At 38.7% G+C, this 16,307-nt stretch overlaps 1 protein-coding gene across 2 annotated transcripts in view; it reads right to left on the minus strand.

Moving 5' to 3' along the window:
* The window catches only part of TTBK2 (tau tubulin kinase 2), a 156,198-nt gene that overhangs the window by 119,747 nt on the left and 20,144 nt on the right, over positions 1 to 16,307 (minus strand). For both annotated transcript variants that reach the window (XM_060261419.1, XM_060261418.1), the window contains exon 2: positions 1,569 to 1,728. In XM_060261419.1, the coding sequence (XP_060117402.1) occupies positions 1,569 to 1,637 (69 nt within the window). In that variant the 5' untranslated portion in view covers positions 1,638 to 1,728. The remainder of the gene's footprint in view (positions 1 to 1,568; positions 1,729 to 16,307) is intronic.

Here is a 16,307-nt window from a genome sequence, read left to right on the forward strand (position 1 = left end):
GCAGATGACAGCCAGTTGCTCGGGCCTGATAGGAGCCCTCCAAGAGCCTAATTCAGCCCCTGGGCCGCACATCTGACACCCTTGCTCTAGCAAGTGGAGGCATTTTGAATGATAAAACATAAGAGTTTTAGATACTAAATTACAAAATCTTTACAATGCTGCTAACAAAACTTGTTCTCCTCTGAGTTTAGGAATTTAATTCAATGTAGGCCATATGGCTCCATATTTTTATTCTCTGCAAAATCCTCACCAGCGTAGAGCCCTTTCCTTAGCCATCAGCAGTTCTATATGGTAGATTCCAAAAGGCAGTCTACTCTGCTAGACTTTGCTTATGTAAGTTAAAGTGTATTTAAACAACCCCACACACCCTCTTTTATTGCCCTTTATGTAAACATTTGATTTAATTGTATTGACCCTATTTTTGAAAAAAAGACAGGATTAAGGTCCAATATATTTTGAATGATGTTTTTCCTGGCATAACAGAAGTTTGCTTAATTTCTTCGATGTGCCATAAAGATCCATCAAGACAAGACACAGTGATGATTATATTTAACTGTATAGCTCTTTTTTCCTCCCTCTTATTCTGACAACATACTTTGTCTTAGTTCACTCTGTATGCCATTAAAGGCTTGACTGATAGCCAAATACTATGTTTTAAACACAGTTTTGACTGTATGCCAGAGTACTTCTGGCACATGATGATGTCACTTCTGGTCATGCTGGGAGTGACATTATCACGTCAGGATGCTGTAAATCACCTTCCCCCCTCCCTCATTTTTCTCCCACCACCCAGCTGAAAGGAGGCAGGAATAGCCAGCCAGTGGCAGGAGCTGTCCTGCCCAAAACAAGAACCTGGCAAGACATAGCAAGAATATTATTTCCCTGCTCCCAGCTGTCAGGCCACTTCTCATTCATTATGTGGGAATGAAATATACAACCACTTCTAAACAGAAATTTCTGTTAATGTAGTACGAAGGGGGAAATTCTTTTTTAACAGATTTGACCTGAGCCCATCCATAAAAAACCAAATAATCACATACTTAACCACCTATAGCACAAAGGATTGCCCATGGGAAGCTGCATCCTGAAAAAGATTAGTAAAGTGAAACTGTTCTTTAATTTTGAGACCGTAATCATGCCCAGAAAGAATTAACATAGCTATGTGTAGGTGAGCAGGCAGCTACTACCTCTTTAAGGACTAGCTTACAAAGCTAACCAACAACATTTATTTAATTAATTAATTTAAATGAATTCCTAGTGGCGTTCAGGGTGAGTTACAACAAGTAAATACAATACGTTAAAACAATTAAAACCTATACATCAACTAGTATATTAGATGTATCGAATAGTATATTAGATGGCAGTCAGGGACAGTCAGTAAGTGGCCACCACAGAATTTTGAGTATGCATTCCCATAGATGGAACCAGATTGGGCAGGTGGCAGAGAATAACAAACAGCACCACATAGATGCCACCAGAGTGAGGCAGGGGAGGCCAATGGAGTTGGATCTCCACCACCTCAACCATAGATCTGACAGAACATACTTTTAAAATGGAGATATACTCACCACTTTCCATCTTTCTTTCACCAATATTCCCGCACTAAGAATATCCGGCTGTTCCCCTCCTCCACTCATTGTAATCTCCTGGGGCGATGCAATTGCTATACAAAGCCTACGTCAGTAGAGACCAACCAGCTCTCAGAGGTGGCTTCCATTTAAGCAGAGGCTACAGAAACAAACAACAGTACATGAAAGCTTATTAATTAAAACATAAATAAATTAAAACTTAAATAAAATACTTGCTCTCCTGTTCTAACTGAATCATTTTTCATCTTTACAAACTGGGATTGAAAGACATCCAAAGAATTTCAATACGAGTAAATCTGATGATTCCCCCCCCCCTTTAAAAATATATCTTGACATAATGAATAACTGAAGTAAAATGCTCCTTGCATTTTGCAACATATCTTTAAGCAAACTAGGGGGGGGGGGGGACTTTCTGCAATAGATAAAAGTTTATGTAATTTCTTTCATGTGTGATCATTTTAGAAATTTTTAGGGATAGGAAACCAAAATGATGACACTTTTTAACTTAAGAGTGTTACATTTACCAAATTTGCTTTTTCAAATTGGCTCTTAGAGACATCTTATTAGTTCTTACACCAACCCTGAAAGACAAGCCAATACTATCTCCATGTTATAGGCAGGGAGCCAATGCTCAGAAACATACAGCCAAGGAATGAAGTCATAGTTTCCTATGTAAACTTTGTACCACAGCAAGCTTTCCTATAAACTAGCCCCTAGTCCATCAAACTACATTCAATGTCATATTTTCCCATTATGCAGAAACTATTCCACCATATGTATATGCATATGTCCATGCATATACACAGTTTTGTACAGCCTCTTAAAACAGTTCCTTCTATTCCTTCATAAACCCACAGGGCAAATATACCATCAATAAGAGTCAGCAGACAAATAGAACAGAAAACATAGATATCTTAACTGTTTCCTATATTTGAGGCACTCTGTGGTAACCAACTCCCCAGAAATGGAACAATTTTAAATCCCATAGACATGTTACCTATAAGATTTGATGATATTATGTACAGGTTGTACAGTTCTTTTTCAGTCACCTTTATTGGCATTTTTTTTTCAAATTTAGACTCTGAGTATTCAAAATCAAAAGATCTTTTGTTGACCTTAAACCTTTCCTGAATTTGTAAGTACGTGAACCTGTTATAGGTATAGAACAAAGCAGTAGACAAGTAGCACCTTTAAGACCAGCTAAGATTTATTCAGAATATAAGCTTTCGTATGCTCTAAGCAGACTTCATCAGACAAAAATGGAATGGCAAGCAGTCCTAAATACAAAGTAGGTAGTGAGTTGGTATATAGAGTCATGGAAATGTTTTTAGCAGATTAAAAGAATCACAAATTGGGGTCTGTGTTTATTAGTATTGTAAACTGGGCTGAAACAACAGATAGATGTTGTAGGTGTGAAGTGTCATAAATCTGGGTATCATTCTGGCTTTGTTAGTTGTGGGTTTAAATAGAGGTCATTAGTTTCTCAAGAAGTTATAACATCATTATAGTTTGCCATTAGAAAAAAAGAATACATTAAAATACAGTGAAAGATCGGTTTGTATATGTAATAGGATAAACAGCCAATATCCCTTATTTGAGTATGTAAATTAAAAAAAACCCCAATATTCTGTTACACTGTTCTAAAAAAGCAATACATTCTAGTTTGCTATTAGAAAAAAAGGGTACAGTAAAATATAGTGGAAGTTGGGTTAGTATATGTAATGAGATAAACAGTCCAAATCCCTTATTTGAGTATGTCAATACAAAAGAAACATGTTATTCTGATACACTGTTCTAAAAGAGAAATATATTGGAATACTGTGGATGTATAGCTATACCCAGTGAGAGTTGGTTTAGCATAATCGCATATGTAATGAGTAGGGTTGCCAAGTCCAATTAAAGAAAAATCTGGGGACTTTGGGGGTGGAGCCAGGAGACATTGGGGGTGGAGCCAAGAACAAGGATGTGGCAAGCATAATTGAACTCCAAGGGAGTTCTTGCCATCACATTTAAAGAGACAGCACACCTTTTAAAATGCCTTTCTTCCATAGGAAATAATTAAGGATAGGGGCACCATATTTTGGGGCTCATAGAATTGGACCCTCTGGTCCAATCGTTTTGAAACTTGGGGGGTATTTTGGGGAGAGGCACTAGATGCTATACTAAAAATTTGGTGCCTCTACCTCAAAAAATAGCCCCCCCAGAGCCCCCAATACCCACGGATCAATTTCCTATTATTCCCTATGGGAATCGTTCTCCATAGGGAATAACAGAGTGCCTAGTAGACATTTCCCTCCCCCCCATGCTTTCTAAAGGGGGGGAGGGCCTCCAAACTAGGGAATCCCCTGCCCCCTCCCTCTCACACACACACACTTACCAGATCGTCCTCCGGACAACTCTACTTCCTGTGAAAACGAAAGCAAAAGAAAGGGAGGGGCCGTTCTCAGAAGCCCTTTCTGCTTCCTGCCCAGACTTAAAGGGGCAGACATTTTGCAAATGGCTCAGGAGCTCTACAACATGAAGCCTAAAGGTATGTTCTCCCCCCCTCCACCCCCCACCCCCGCTTCCAGAGTTTTGAAGAACGGGAGATGAGGCTGCGAACCCAGAAGTCTCCCGCCAGAGCGGGAGGTTTGGGAAGCCTAGTAATGAGATTTTAAAAAACCCAATATATGACTGATATGGTAGTAGGTAATGACACCAAATACATAATAAACGCCATCTGAAATGAAACAATATCAAATGATATTAGCACCAGACTGCTTTAACGGTTTAAATTTTAATTTATGATGTAAGTAATGTGAGTGAATTATTTTGATTTTACTGGTTGTGAGCTGCCCTGAGCCTGCTTCAGCAAGGAGGGCAGGATATAAATCCAATAAACCTTAAACCAGGGGTGTCAAACATGCAGCCGGATCCGGCTCACAGAGGGCTCCAATCAGGCCCTCCAGCTTCATTCTCCCTTGCCTGCTATGTTCAGTTGCCATATTGTGTTTCTCCCCAGTGATCAGCCAGCCAGCAAAGCAGCCTTTCTTGGCTCCTTCCTTCTCCCCCTCCCTTTTCCCAAAGGGAGGAAGAGAGAGGAGGAGCCTCAACCAATGAAAGAGCCTGGCTCTATAGCTCTGCTGGGTTATTAAGTTTGCCAGACTCAATTAATCACCCTGTAGAGCTACTGAGCCAAGTCACTCTTCCTTCCTGGCTGAGGCTTCTCCCTCTCCTTGTCCTCTGGGGGAAGGAAGGAAAGAGCCAGAGCTTCCTTTACCCAGTCCTCGCCATTGGGAGAAATACGAAGAGCACTTTTAAGACTAGCAATGTTTTATTGAAGGTATGAGCTTTTTGCCTTGCTACATAGAGAGAGAGGGAGGGAGATTTGTTGGGCTTGTTATGGTGCAGCTGGGTTCTCCTCATCTTTTTTATTGTATTCATGCCCTCCAGTCTTTCTCAATAGGAAAGTATGTGAAATAACAACAAGCTAGCATTAGGCTGAGTGTGTGTGTGTGTGTGTCCAGCCCAGGTTTACTCAGCAAATTTCCACTGATTTTTCTTTCACATTTTTCTTTGATTGGGGATCTTGATTTTAGACTTCCCAGATAGTAGGCTGATACTGACTATTGTACATGGCTGTCTCTGTCTTGCACTGCCACATAGGAATTGTATTATTTTTCTGAAGAAGACTATAGTTTTGCAGACAAACACATAGCCCTCAGTCTGTGCCATGGTGCCTTTGCATAATCTTGACCAGCACATGAAGCAACTTATGTACAAAAGCTCACAATGCCCAGCTGCTTCATGCTTTCCTCTGGGTCTGAGGCTCAAAGCATTGACCATAAGATCTTTCTAATGAATGTCAATAAATCAAAAGTAGGTTTGCAACTTATAGATGTGCACATTTGAACAGCATATTCAAGATTGGTACAGCACAGACACTGTCTGCAGTTTTCAATGCAGTAATTCATAGCAAGAGATGACATTTATCAGACTGTAAAACAAAATATTGCAAGAGTGCTAATGTTTTAAGTAAAAAAAATGTGTTTGTCTGTGCTCCTTTTATACAGTTTATATGTTCACTACCTGGGATTACATTTTATGACACACATGACCGGGGCCGACAAGGTCTCATTTATGTCAAATCTGACCCTCATACAAATGAGTTCGACATCCCTGCCTTAAACCTTAAACCTGTCTGCAACAATCATAATAATTATTTTTCATGTTGGATTGCATTGATTTTGGATGACCATATAAAGAAGAGACAGAAAGAACTACAGATTCTATTTATAGTCGCTGTTTCAGAAATATGTAGTACTTAGGGTGTTTCTGGAACATCATAAAAACTAACACTTAATCATCAGGTTACTGTGTCTCTTTATTTTTGAATTCTAAGTGGTTAGTGATATCAGGGCATCCTCAACTATTGCTCACAACAGAGAAAAAGATGATAAAATTAGGAAAGTTCAATTCAGGACTCTCCTGAGTACAATTCAAATGTCAAGAGAAGGAGATTAAGCCCAAGTTTGCATAACTTTGGCTTGTTACTAGATCTATACAGGAACCTCCCTCCCACACAAGTGTGATAGAAGTTTTCGTCACAAGTTATTGGAGTTAACTTGTGACACATTCATGCAAGCATGTGTCTTAACTGGAACAACTTCTGGCACAGAATCTACACCTATTCTGATTTAAAATCACAGCCTGTTGAGGGGAAAGTAAATCAAGTTAAGTCATTGGTAACCAGAATGAATTTTAAACCATGAATCCATTATCAGATATGAGACAGAGATGGGAGGAACAAAGCTTGCAATGCCAGCAATACATTAGGTTCTTGTACATTCAGGTTTAATGCTCATTTGATGTAATGCATAGGGTTGCCTGGTCCAACTCAGGAAATATCTAGGGGCTCAGGGTGGAGCCAGGAGCAAGGTTGTGACAAACACAACTGAACTCAGAAGGAGGTTCTGGCCATCACATTTAAAAGAACCACACTTCTTTTTTTTTTATAACTTAAAGTTTATTATTTTATCATAACGACAAATATTGTATACCTTACAATCATACATTGTTAATACAAAATTAGTTCTCCGTATTTGTTAAATGTACAATATCTGAAAAATAACTCTAGGTATACATCTATATACTAAACAATCAACACAAACCCAAAAACTCGTACACATACCCACCCACCCACACATACACACAGAAGAGAGAAAAAGAAAAAAAAGGGGGGTGAAGGGGGGGAGGGGATGGGGGGGAGGGAAGAAGAAAGGGGCAGGAAGGGAGGGGACTACTCCTTCTCTTACAGATAGGTTAAATACCCATTATGCTCAACCTCGGTAACAACGTGCCTGTCAGTATAAAATAAAATTCAAGTATTTCTTTGGCATTTTGCATTTCTTTGCATTATTTTTGTTAACAAAGTCCAAAAAAGGAAACCATTTCTCCACAAAGTAATCACCCATCTTTGGATTGTCTGCAACACAGAGTTGTGAAGCAATTTTGTCTTGGATTATGATTTCCCATACTTTATGAAACCAAAGGGTTAATGATGGTACTTTTAATGATTTCCAATATTTTGCTAGTAGTAATTTGCCTGCTAATAAAAGTAGGGAGATAAGATCTGATTTTAGCTTAGAAAAACTGTTTTTAAAACCAAGGTTAAGTAGGATTGTTTCTGCCATGCGAGGAATAATTTCCTTTACAATACTTTCAATAGTAGTGATTATGCTATTCCAAAATGCTTGAACTTTTTGACATGACCACCAGCAGTGTAAAAAGGAACCTACACCACCACAACCTTTCCAACACAACGGATTTGCAGTTTTGTGTGAATAGCTCAAAACTTGAGGGGTCAAATACCACCTTGAAATTAGTTTGAATTGCAATAATTTGAAGTTCGAGCATTTGGATTTACATAAGGGTGATGACCATATAGCCTCCCATTGGTCTTCCGACCTTTGTGTTCCGCAGTCTCTAACCCACGCATTTTGCTGGGTAGAGGTTTGTAGCCAATTTTTTTGGTTTAATAACCAGTATAATTTAGATATTATGCCCCTCATGCATGAGCTCTCTTGATAAATTAATTTTTCAAAGTCATTGAGTTGGTTAGTAGTTTGCATCACCGGAATTATTTTGTTCAAAGCGTGGTATAGTTGGTGATATTCATACCACGGAATTTCAACTTTAAATTTAGTCTCGAGTTGGTTGTGTGTAAGCAGTTTCCCTTTAGAGCTAACATCAGATATCCTAAGAATTTTTTCCTTTCTCCAAATACGAAAATTTGTGTGAACTTCCCCTGGGGGGAACCAGGATTGCCCTAGAAAAGCCATGATTGGAGTTGAAGGTTGGATTACTAGGGCTCTACATTTATCCCATATGGCTAGGGTACACTGTAGAAAAGGGTTATTCATTTTAATTTTCTTTCTGTCGCGTTCACCCACACAAACTCGTTTAGATTAATAGGGGAAATACTTGCTGCCTCAATTTGCAACCATGGAAATGAACAAACCTTATTGGTGTATAATAGGATATTTCGCAATTGAGCCGCCATGTAGTACTTTTCAAGGATCGGTGCTCCTAAGCCCCCTTTGATATTTGGTTTGGCCAATAGGTAATACGAGATCCTTGGTTTTTTATTTTGCCATAAAAATGATGTTATACATTGTTGCCATGCTTTCATATCTGATTTTGAAATGGGGATCGGCAGGTTTTGAAATAAGAAGAGGAATTTGGGCAAAATAAAAGTTTTTAGTAGATCCACCTTTTCCAACAGGTTAAACTGGAGCTTCATCCAAGTGCTCAGGTACGTCTTAGTTGTTTTGAATAGTTGTTTGTAATTAGCAGCAAATAAATTAGAAAGATCTAAGGGGATATATATTCCTAAATGGCGCCATGTTGACTTGACCCATGTGAACGGGAATTGTCCATGATCTCTTGTAACTTTGAGGATATGTTAATCGGGAAGATTTCTGATTTGGTTATGTTGATCGCAAATCCAGAAAATTTACCAAAGGTGTTTATTATTTTCATCAATTTGGTTAGTGAGGAGAGTGGGTTACTTAAGTAAATAACCGTGTCGTCGGCAAACAAACTAATCTTGTGAGGAATTCCCTTTACTATAATTCCCTTAATTTCTGAGTCTGATCTCACTATATGGGCTAGTGGTTCGAGTGATAATGCGAACAGAATAGGGGAAAGGGGACAACCTTGTCGGGTTCCTCTGGACAAGGTGACGATTTCAGATTTTAAGTTGTTGATGTTTAATTGCGTTTTTGGGGAGTTGTAGATGGCTGCAATAGAATTCCTAAAGTATTGCCCAAAGCCCATATGTTCTAATACCGCTTTTAGGTAGGGGATTTCCAATCTGTCGAAAGCTTTTTCCGCGTCTAATGACAAAATAAGGGATGGAAGTTTTGTCATTTTGCCAAAGTGAATAAGGTTTAAAGTTCTTCTGATGTTGCCTGAAATGGTGCGGCCCGGAATGAAACCTGATTGGTCTGAGTGGACATATGTCTCTATGATTTTATTTAGTCTCTGAGCTAAAACCGTGGAAAAGATTTTAAAGTCGTGGTTGAGAAGCGATATAGGTCTATAAGATCTAGGATCTTGTTTATCTTTGCCTTCCTTGTGTATAACTATTAATTTGGAGTCTTTCCACGTTTCAGGAATGATCCCTTCATTCATCGCTGAATTACAAGTAGTAGCTAAAGGGGTCAGTAAGCTAGAGCTAAATTTTTTGTAAAATTCTATTGGGAAGCCATCATTACCGACTGCTTTGTTGCTCTTAATAGAATTTAATATTTCCCTAATTTCCTGTTCAGTGATAGGTTGATCCAGGAACTCTACGTCATTTTGCGAGAGCTTTCTGTCGAAATTCAAGCTCCTCAGATATTCTTTGAAATCTAGATCTCTGCCTAAAGAAGATTTATATAGTGATGAATAGTAATCCTGGAAGACCTTGACAATTTTCTGTGGTTGGATGTGCAGTTCACCTTGGGGTGTTCTCACTGACGGGATCAGTGTTTTGGCTCTATGTTGTTGTATTCTGTATTTTAGTAGTTTTAGAGATTTAGTAGTTCTAGTTGTGTAACGTTGCTTTAAATAAAGTAATTTCTTTTGAACATCTGAGGTCTCAATTAGTTCCAATTTGTTTCTTTCCAATGTAAGCTTCTTTAAAAAAATTTTCCCACCATATTTCATGTGTTTTTTCTCTAATTCTGCAATTTTAGATTTAATTTCTTGGGAGACTTTGGCCTTATTTTTGTGGCAAAGGGATGCTAGAGAGATGAGATTGCCTCTAAGAACTGCCTTAAAGGCATCCCAAATAATATGTTGGGGAGATCCGCAGTTATTATTGTAATGGAAGTATTCAAGAATTTTTTTATTGATTTCCTCACATATGTTGTCTTTTGTTAATAGTAATTTGTTTAGGGTCCAGGATGGGCTTTTAGTGTCCGCGTCTTTTACAGTTAGCTCCAGCGCCACCCATGAATGGTCCGAGATAGTTCTAGTTCCAATTGTTGCAGTGTGAGCATGTGCAAGGAGGGCCGGGGAGGTTAGAAAGTAATCAATTCTGGAGTATGTAGTGTACTTGTGAAAAATAGGTATAGTGGCGAACTTTTTGATTTAATGTTCTCCATGTATCTATCAGGTTTAAAGAAGATAAAAGTTTGCTCAGGCCCGTTGGCTTGGGGTAAATACTTCTGACTCCTGATCTATCTAGACCCGAGTCCATGATATAGTTAAGGTCCCCACCCACAATGACTTCGCCAGTTTTGAAATCCATTAATTCAACAAGAGCTTCCCTTAAGAAGGTTAATTGACTGCTGTTGGGAGCATAGATGGAAGCGATCGTAATGGGTTTGTCATTCAATATGCCTTTTACAAAAATGTAACGGCCGTTGGGGTCTTGCTTTGTATCTTGTACAGTAAAGGCCGTCACCTTAGCTATCAGGATTGCCACCCCTCTTGCTTTTGACGACCCTGGCGCATGAAAGATTTGGTTAAACCATTTGGAGTGCAAGCCGAAGGAAGAATTCTTTTTTACGTGTGTTTCCTGTAAGCAGACTATGTGTGGGCGTTCTTTAGTTAGAGTGTTGGCAATGCGTGTACACTTTATTGGGTTTTTAAAGCCCCTACAATTCCACGTTAAAAGTTTTAAATTATTAGTCATCATGAGTATTCTAAAAAGAGGTCAATAAGGAATAAATATGTGGTATTGTTAAAACAGAGCCGTATGTTAACCCAGGCACAACAATAAGAGTTGCTACACCCTTTAGCACTCCCTAAGTAGGTTATAATGGGATACCTAATGTGCAAGAAGAAGAGATAGATAGGGACACTCACTCTAATGGGCCAGAAGAAACCCCCAAAATCATAAAACAAATGAATAAAGTAAAAGAGCTTAAAAAAAAAAACCAGACAAAAACACACCAACTAAATACCCAAACTTGGGCAAAGTTTCACCGCTATCTACAAGGTAGAAAGCAAGGGAACAAACCTTGGGTTTCCCTACTTGGAAACTTACCTATCACTCCTAAGAGGGCTAAAACTTTAATTACAGTACTGAACCTCCAGTACCACCTCCTTCCCTTTTAAATATTAGCGTTAGTAAAAAGAACCTCTTTTGTAAAGTCTTCTGTATGTCCCAACAATAAAGCTACTAAATCCAGTATTTCTTATACCGATTTAAATGCATTGCCATTGGTATTCATGCATATTTAATAATTCTCTGTCTCAACACAACAGTGAAAGCAATAAAACAAGAATGGGAGAGAAGGGAGATATGAGTAAATAACCTGGTATGGGTAAGTGGATAGCACTAACATTCTTAACTAAGAAGTTGAACAGTTGCCAACCCAAACTTGTTGGCTATAGCAAAAAAAGTCTTCAAGATATTAAGTTTTAAACCACAATTAGCGTTCTTAACATTTACCCAAGGGTATTGAACAAATTTCATTTCTTCCCATTTACCTGTAATGCACCTACCAGTTTTGAGTCTATACCAGATTCCCATTCTGGTTCAGATGTAGTGTCTTTAGTATTTTAACATATTTAGCAAGTCTGTGTATCACCACAGTAGAAGAAGCAATAATACAGAGAGGGAAAAGCAATATGAATACATGACCTGGAATAAATAAGTTAGCAGCACCTACAAATTTTAACTAAGAAGTTTAACGCTTATCAATCCAAATTTTGCTGGCTATAGTAAAGGTAGTTTTCTAGTTCTTGAATCTTAAACAACAATTCAAATTCTTAACCTTTAGTAAGATTAAACAAATTTCATTACTTCCTTCTTGTTTAAAATGCAACTATCAGATTAAAGACCACACTCATCTAGACTTTAACTTTAAATGACTGTCTGCTGATTATCAAACTCATCCCCCCCAATGAGAAAAGAAAAAATTATAATTTCTAGCACACTAATTGCCTTTGTTCAGTTGCATAAACATATGAGTGTTCAAAATATTTCATAGTGAGCTAGGAATATAAGTAGTTCAGTTAAGGTGAGATCCTTGCAAAGGAAGTGCTAAGTATATCTAGTTGGTATCCAATAAGCTGCTTAAAATACCAGTCAGGTACAAATTTGGTGGCTGAGATTCATTAATTAATGATGCAGATGGAGGGTTGTACATGCAAGGAATCATTCAGTCAATCTTGAAGGAAGTCTTGAAGTTGTATTCAGCAAAGTGTTCTCATAGAAGAAATATACACTGTCAATGTTGAGGCTGCTTCTAAACTAGCAAGGAAGTAATCAACTGAGCATATAGGATTGTGAGCTAGTTACAAGTATTGCTCACGTAGATTCAGATGCTTCCTCCATGGTCTCTGTATTGTTAAAGTTTTTACGTAGTTCCTCCTCTTCTTCTGCTGAGCATTTTATGGAGAGAGAGTTCAGCAGCTTCAGACCCGTGACTGCATCGTGTGCTCTGTAGAGAGCGCCATTTTTGAAAAGAATGAGGTCCGAAGACGGGCTCCATCTAAATCTGATGTTATTTATATGGAGCTTCTTGGTAATAGGATTCAGCTTTCTCCTCTTTTCCAGTGTCTCTGGTGAGAGATCTAGGAGAAGTAGGATCTTCTTTCCATTATGTATCAGCTCTTTTCCTTGTCTGGCTTTTTGTAAGATGAGATCTCTAATTCTTGCGTTGGCAAATTGCACTAAGATGTCCCTGGCATAGTTTCGACGCTGCGATGAGAATGCCCCCAGGCGTTGGACTTTAGTGATATGGGACGCTACGTTGTCAGCTAATGAAAGTTTTTCTTGTAGCCATTCTGCCACAAAAATTAGGGGGTCCTGCTTCCCTTCCGCCCCCTCCTCAGAGCCTCTTAATTTAATATTTAAGGCACGCCATTTATTTTCTAGAAAAGTTATTCTGTTTTGCAGCCTATTTTCGTTTTCTTTTCTGACAGTCATGTCCCCTTTAAGGGATAAGCTTAGTTCGGCCGCGCGCTCTGCAATACTTGCGGTTGTGGTGAGGTCATCTGTCGGCTCGTTGAGCTTCTCTTGGAGGGGTTTGAGGTGGTCCGCAATTGCCTCGTTGAAGTATTTACAGATATCTCGCCGTAGGAGTTCAAGGTCTGTTGTGTTAATCGGTCTGCCTTCGCCATGAGCGGGATCAGCAGCTTCGTTGTTTTGCGGCTCGTTTGGGCTGGGCGCCATATTGGAGCCGTTCGGAGAGCGCGGGAATAGGCCACTCGCTTTTGAAGAATTTTCTGGCGAAAAGAACGCAAGAACCGGGCTTTTGCTTTTCAAATCTAGTTTCTTCTTTGTTCGCCCCATTTTTCCTTTTGATTTTATGGGCATCGGGGTTCTTTTGATGTCTCAAATCAGTGATAAATGGAAGGAGGTGGTCGGAGCACACCTAAATAGCGTCTGCCATTAAGCCGCGACGCTCCGCCCCCCCACCACACTTCTTTTAAATGCCTTCTCTTCATTGGAAACAATGGAGGATGGGGCACCTTCTTTTGGGGCTCACAGAACTGGCCCCCTGGCCCGATCTTTTTGAAAAAAATTTTAGGAGAGGCACCACAAGCTATGCTGACAATTTGGTGGCTCCACCTCAAACAACAGCCCCCCCGCAGCCTCAGATACCACAGATTGATTCTCTATTATACCCTATGGCAAGGGAGGCCAAATTGCAGCTCAGGATCCACATGCAGCTCTTTCACACATACTGTGCAGCTCCCAGAGATCAAGGAGTAGCCTAATGCAGGCTTACTCCCAAGTAAGCATGCTTAGCATTAGGACCTCAGTCAGCTTCTGAGTGCTGATCCATAGGTAGACAACTATTTCCACTACGTGCAAAGTGGGCAAGGAGGGGGAAACAGGCAGCCTTGTACAGAAGTCACCCAAAGACCTAGAGCAGGTAAAAAGTGCAAGAGCTGAGGTAGCTACTGGAAGTAGGGATGGAATTTAAGAGGGCAGCGCAAGGTTCCCCCTCAGTTACATAACTCTTATAGGACCCATATTTACTAATCTTGGTGTCAAGGCAAAGAGAAATGTATAAGGATGCAAATAGTAGTCATATGGTACATGTGTGTTTCCTTCTCCCACTGGTGTTGAAAAATAATTCCCTGGCCTTTTCCTATGTTGGTTTTATGGAGACAGTTATTCCTAACTTTTGTTTTTTAAAAAGTCTCCTACTAGCATGGTCATGTTGTAAAGTACATACATATGTATTTAATCTTTCTGTGCAAATAAAATATTAAAAGTTTTAATAAAGACTTGTGAATAATATTTGTTCATGTATTGCGACTCTCAAACAGCTTATGTTTATTTTTTGTGGCTCTTACATTAAGCAAGTGCAGCCACTCCTGCTCTACGAGGACTGGTCTCTATAGAGTATAATGGAGTGCCCAGAGGACATTCAACGCCCCCCCTCCACTTTCTGATAACCCTGAAGTGGGGGGGTTTCCAAACCAGGAGATCTCCTGACGCATCTGGTTAAATAAATCAGTTTGAACTGGCTCTAGCTCCTATATAAAATATACACACTTAAGTGTCTTGGAGTGGTAAGTTTTTAACTGAAATAAAAACTTTAGAATTTTTAATTCCATTCAGCTTTGTGCTATCTTTTGCTATCATTATTTTGGTTTATTCCAGAATGAGGGAAAAGATGTAGTAAGAAGAATATGAACATTTGGTTGTACTAGTTGCTGATAAACCTGAAAAAACATAGAAAGGCATTACTCCTGAAGAAGTCTACTGATTAAACGGGTCTATATCCGGGTGCTCATAGACTTTTTTTGCAATATGGGAATGTCAATACTGGACCTCTGTTACAACATGAAGTATGCAAAATTTATAATATGAAGTATTAAAATACATGAATGGATATTTAAAATGGACCTTTATTACAACATGAACTATGCAAAATTTTAAATGTGGAGCATTAAAATATATGAAGGTTTTTAAATGGTTATAATAAATGTTCTTATTCATCACAGTAGTTGTTTAACTTTCATTATTTGTCCCAACTGGGGATTCGCAACTCTAGCAGCATAGGAAAATACAGCCTAGGGGAAAATAAATTTAACACAATGTAATAATTTTTTTAAAAAAAATCTATACTAAACCCTGCACCATTCCCAAGTCCTCTCTTCAGAAAAACATTGAAAAATGGCACGCATGAAAAGAAAGTCATGCCTAGAGATGTAGAGGCTAGGGGAGATAAAGGGAAGCAACAGTTCTTTTCCATTCTGCCTCCCCCTTTAGAAAATTGCAAGTTTCAGGAAACATTTTTTAAAATTCCTATGCTTTCTCTTTAGGAAATAATTTTTAAACATTTTAGTTATAAATTTGTATCAATAAATAATTCTAAGAATACAGAACAAGACCCATTATTCACCAACATAAATTTACCATGTCACTACATAAAAGAAGGAAAAAAACAAATATACATAAAGCCTTATCCTAAGTAGACAGTATAACCACAATAAACAACTGAATGCCACATATATTTATATGCAATTACACTGGATGTATTATAAATGTAAAATGCATTGGATTTTATTCTGTGCATGTTAGTAGAATTCTAATATAAAAAGGAGCCCTTGTCCTAAGAAATTATATATAATTAGGCCTAGCCATACCTTTAAATCGTGTTGAGATTAAAGATGTGAAGGCCTAGGGAAGAAAAAAGAAGAAATATGTGGGGGGGGGGCTCCTGTTCACCTTCTGTGAGCTCCCCACTCCCAATTTTCCCCCAATATATTTAAGCACATGTAGAAGATTCTTTTTTTCCTGCAGAACCTGGTCAAAGGCTTTATTCATATCCAAGGATGAAACTGCCAATACTATTCTTCTGTTTTTAGAATGATTTATGATACTCCTATGCAGGGCTTTTTTTGTAGAAAAAGCCCAGCAGGAACTCATTAGTATGCGAGGTCACACCTCTGACATCACCATCATTTGCATACTAGGTCACACCTGACATCACCATCATTTGCATACTAGGCCATACCTCTGACATCACCAAAAGTGCTATAATATCTTTTTTGAGGTGTGGTAACCAGAATTGTACACAATTCTGGTCACCACACCTCAAAAAAGATCTTCTAGCATTGGAAAAAGTCCACAAATATATAGCCATATATATAGCCAAGCCATCCCAGAAAAAAAAAATTCCAACACACTATTTCAGCATGGTGTAGTGCAGGGGTGGCCAAACTTGCTTAAACTTAAAAGCCACATAGAATAAATGTCAGATGTTTAAGAACTGCAAT

This window comes from Heteronotia binoei, chromosome 21 (assembly GCF_032191835.1).
Source record: "Heteronotia binoei isolate CCM8104 ecotype False Entrance Well chromosome 21, APGP_CSIRO_Hbin_v1, whole genome shotgun sequence".
In the NCBI taxonomy this organism is placed as follows: Eukaryota; Metazoa; Chordata; class Lepidosauria; order Squamata; family Gekkonidae; genus Heteronotia; species Heteronotia binoei.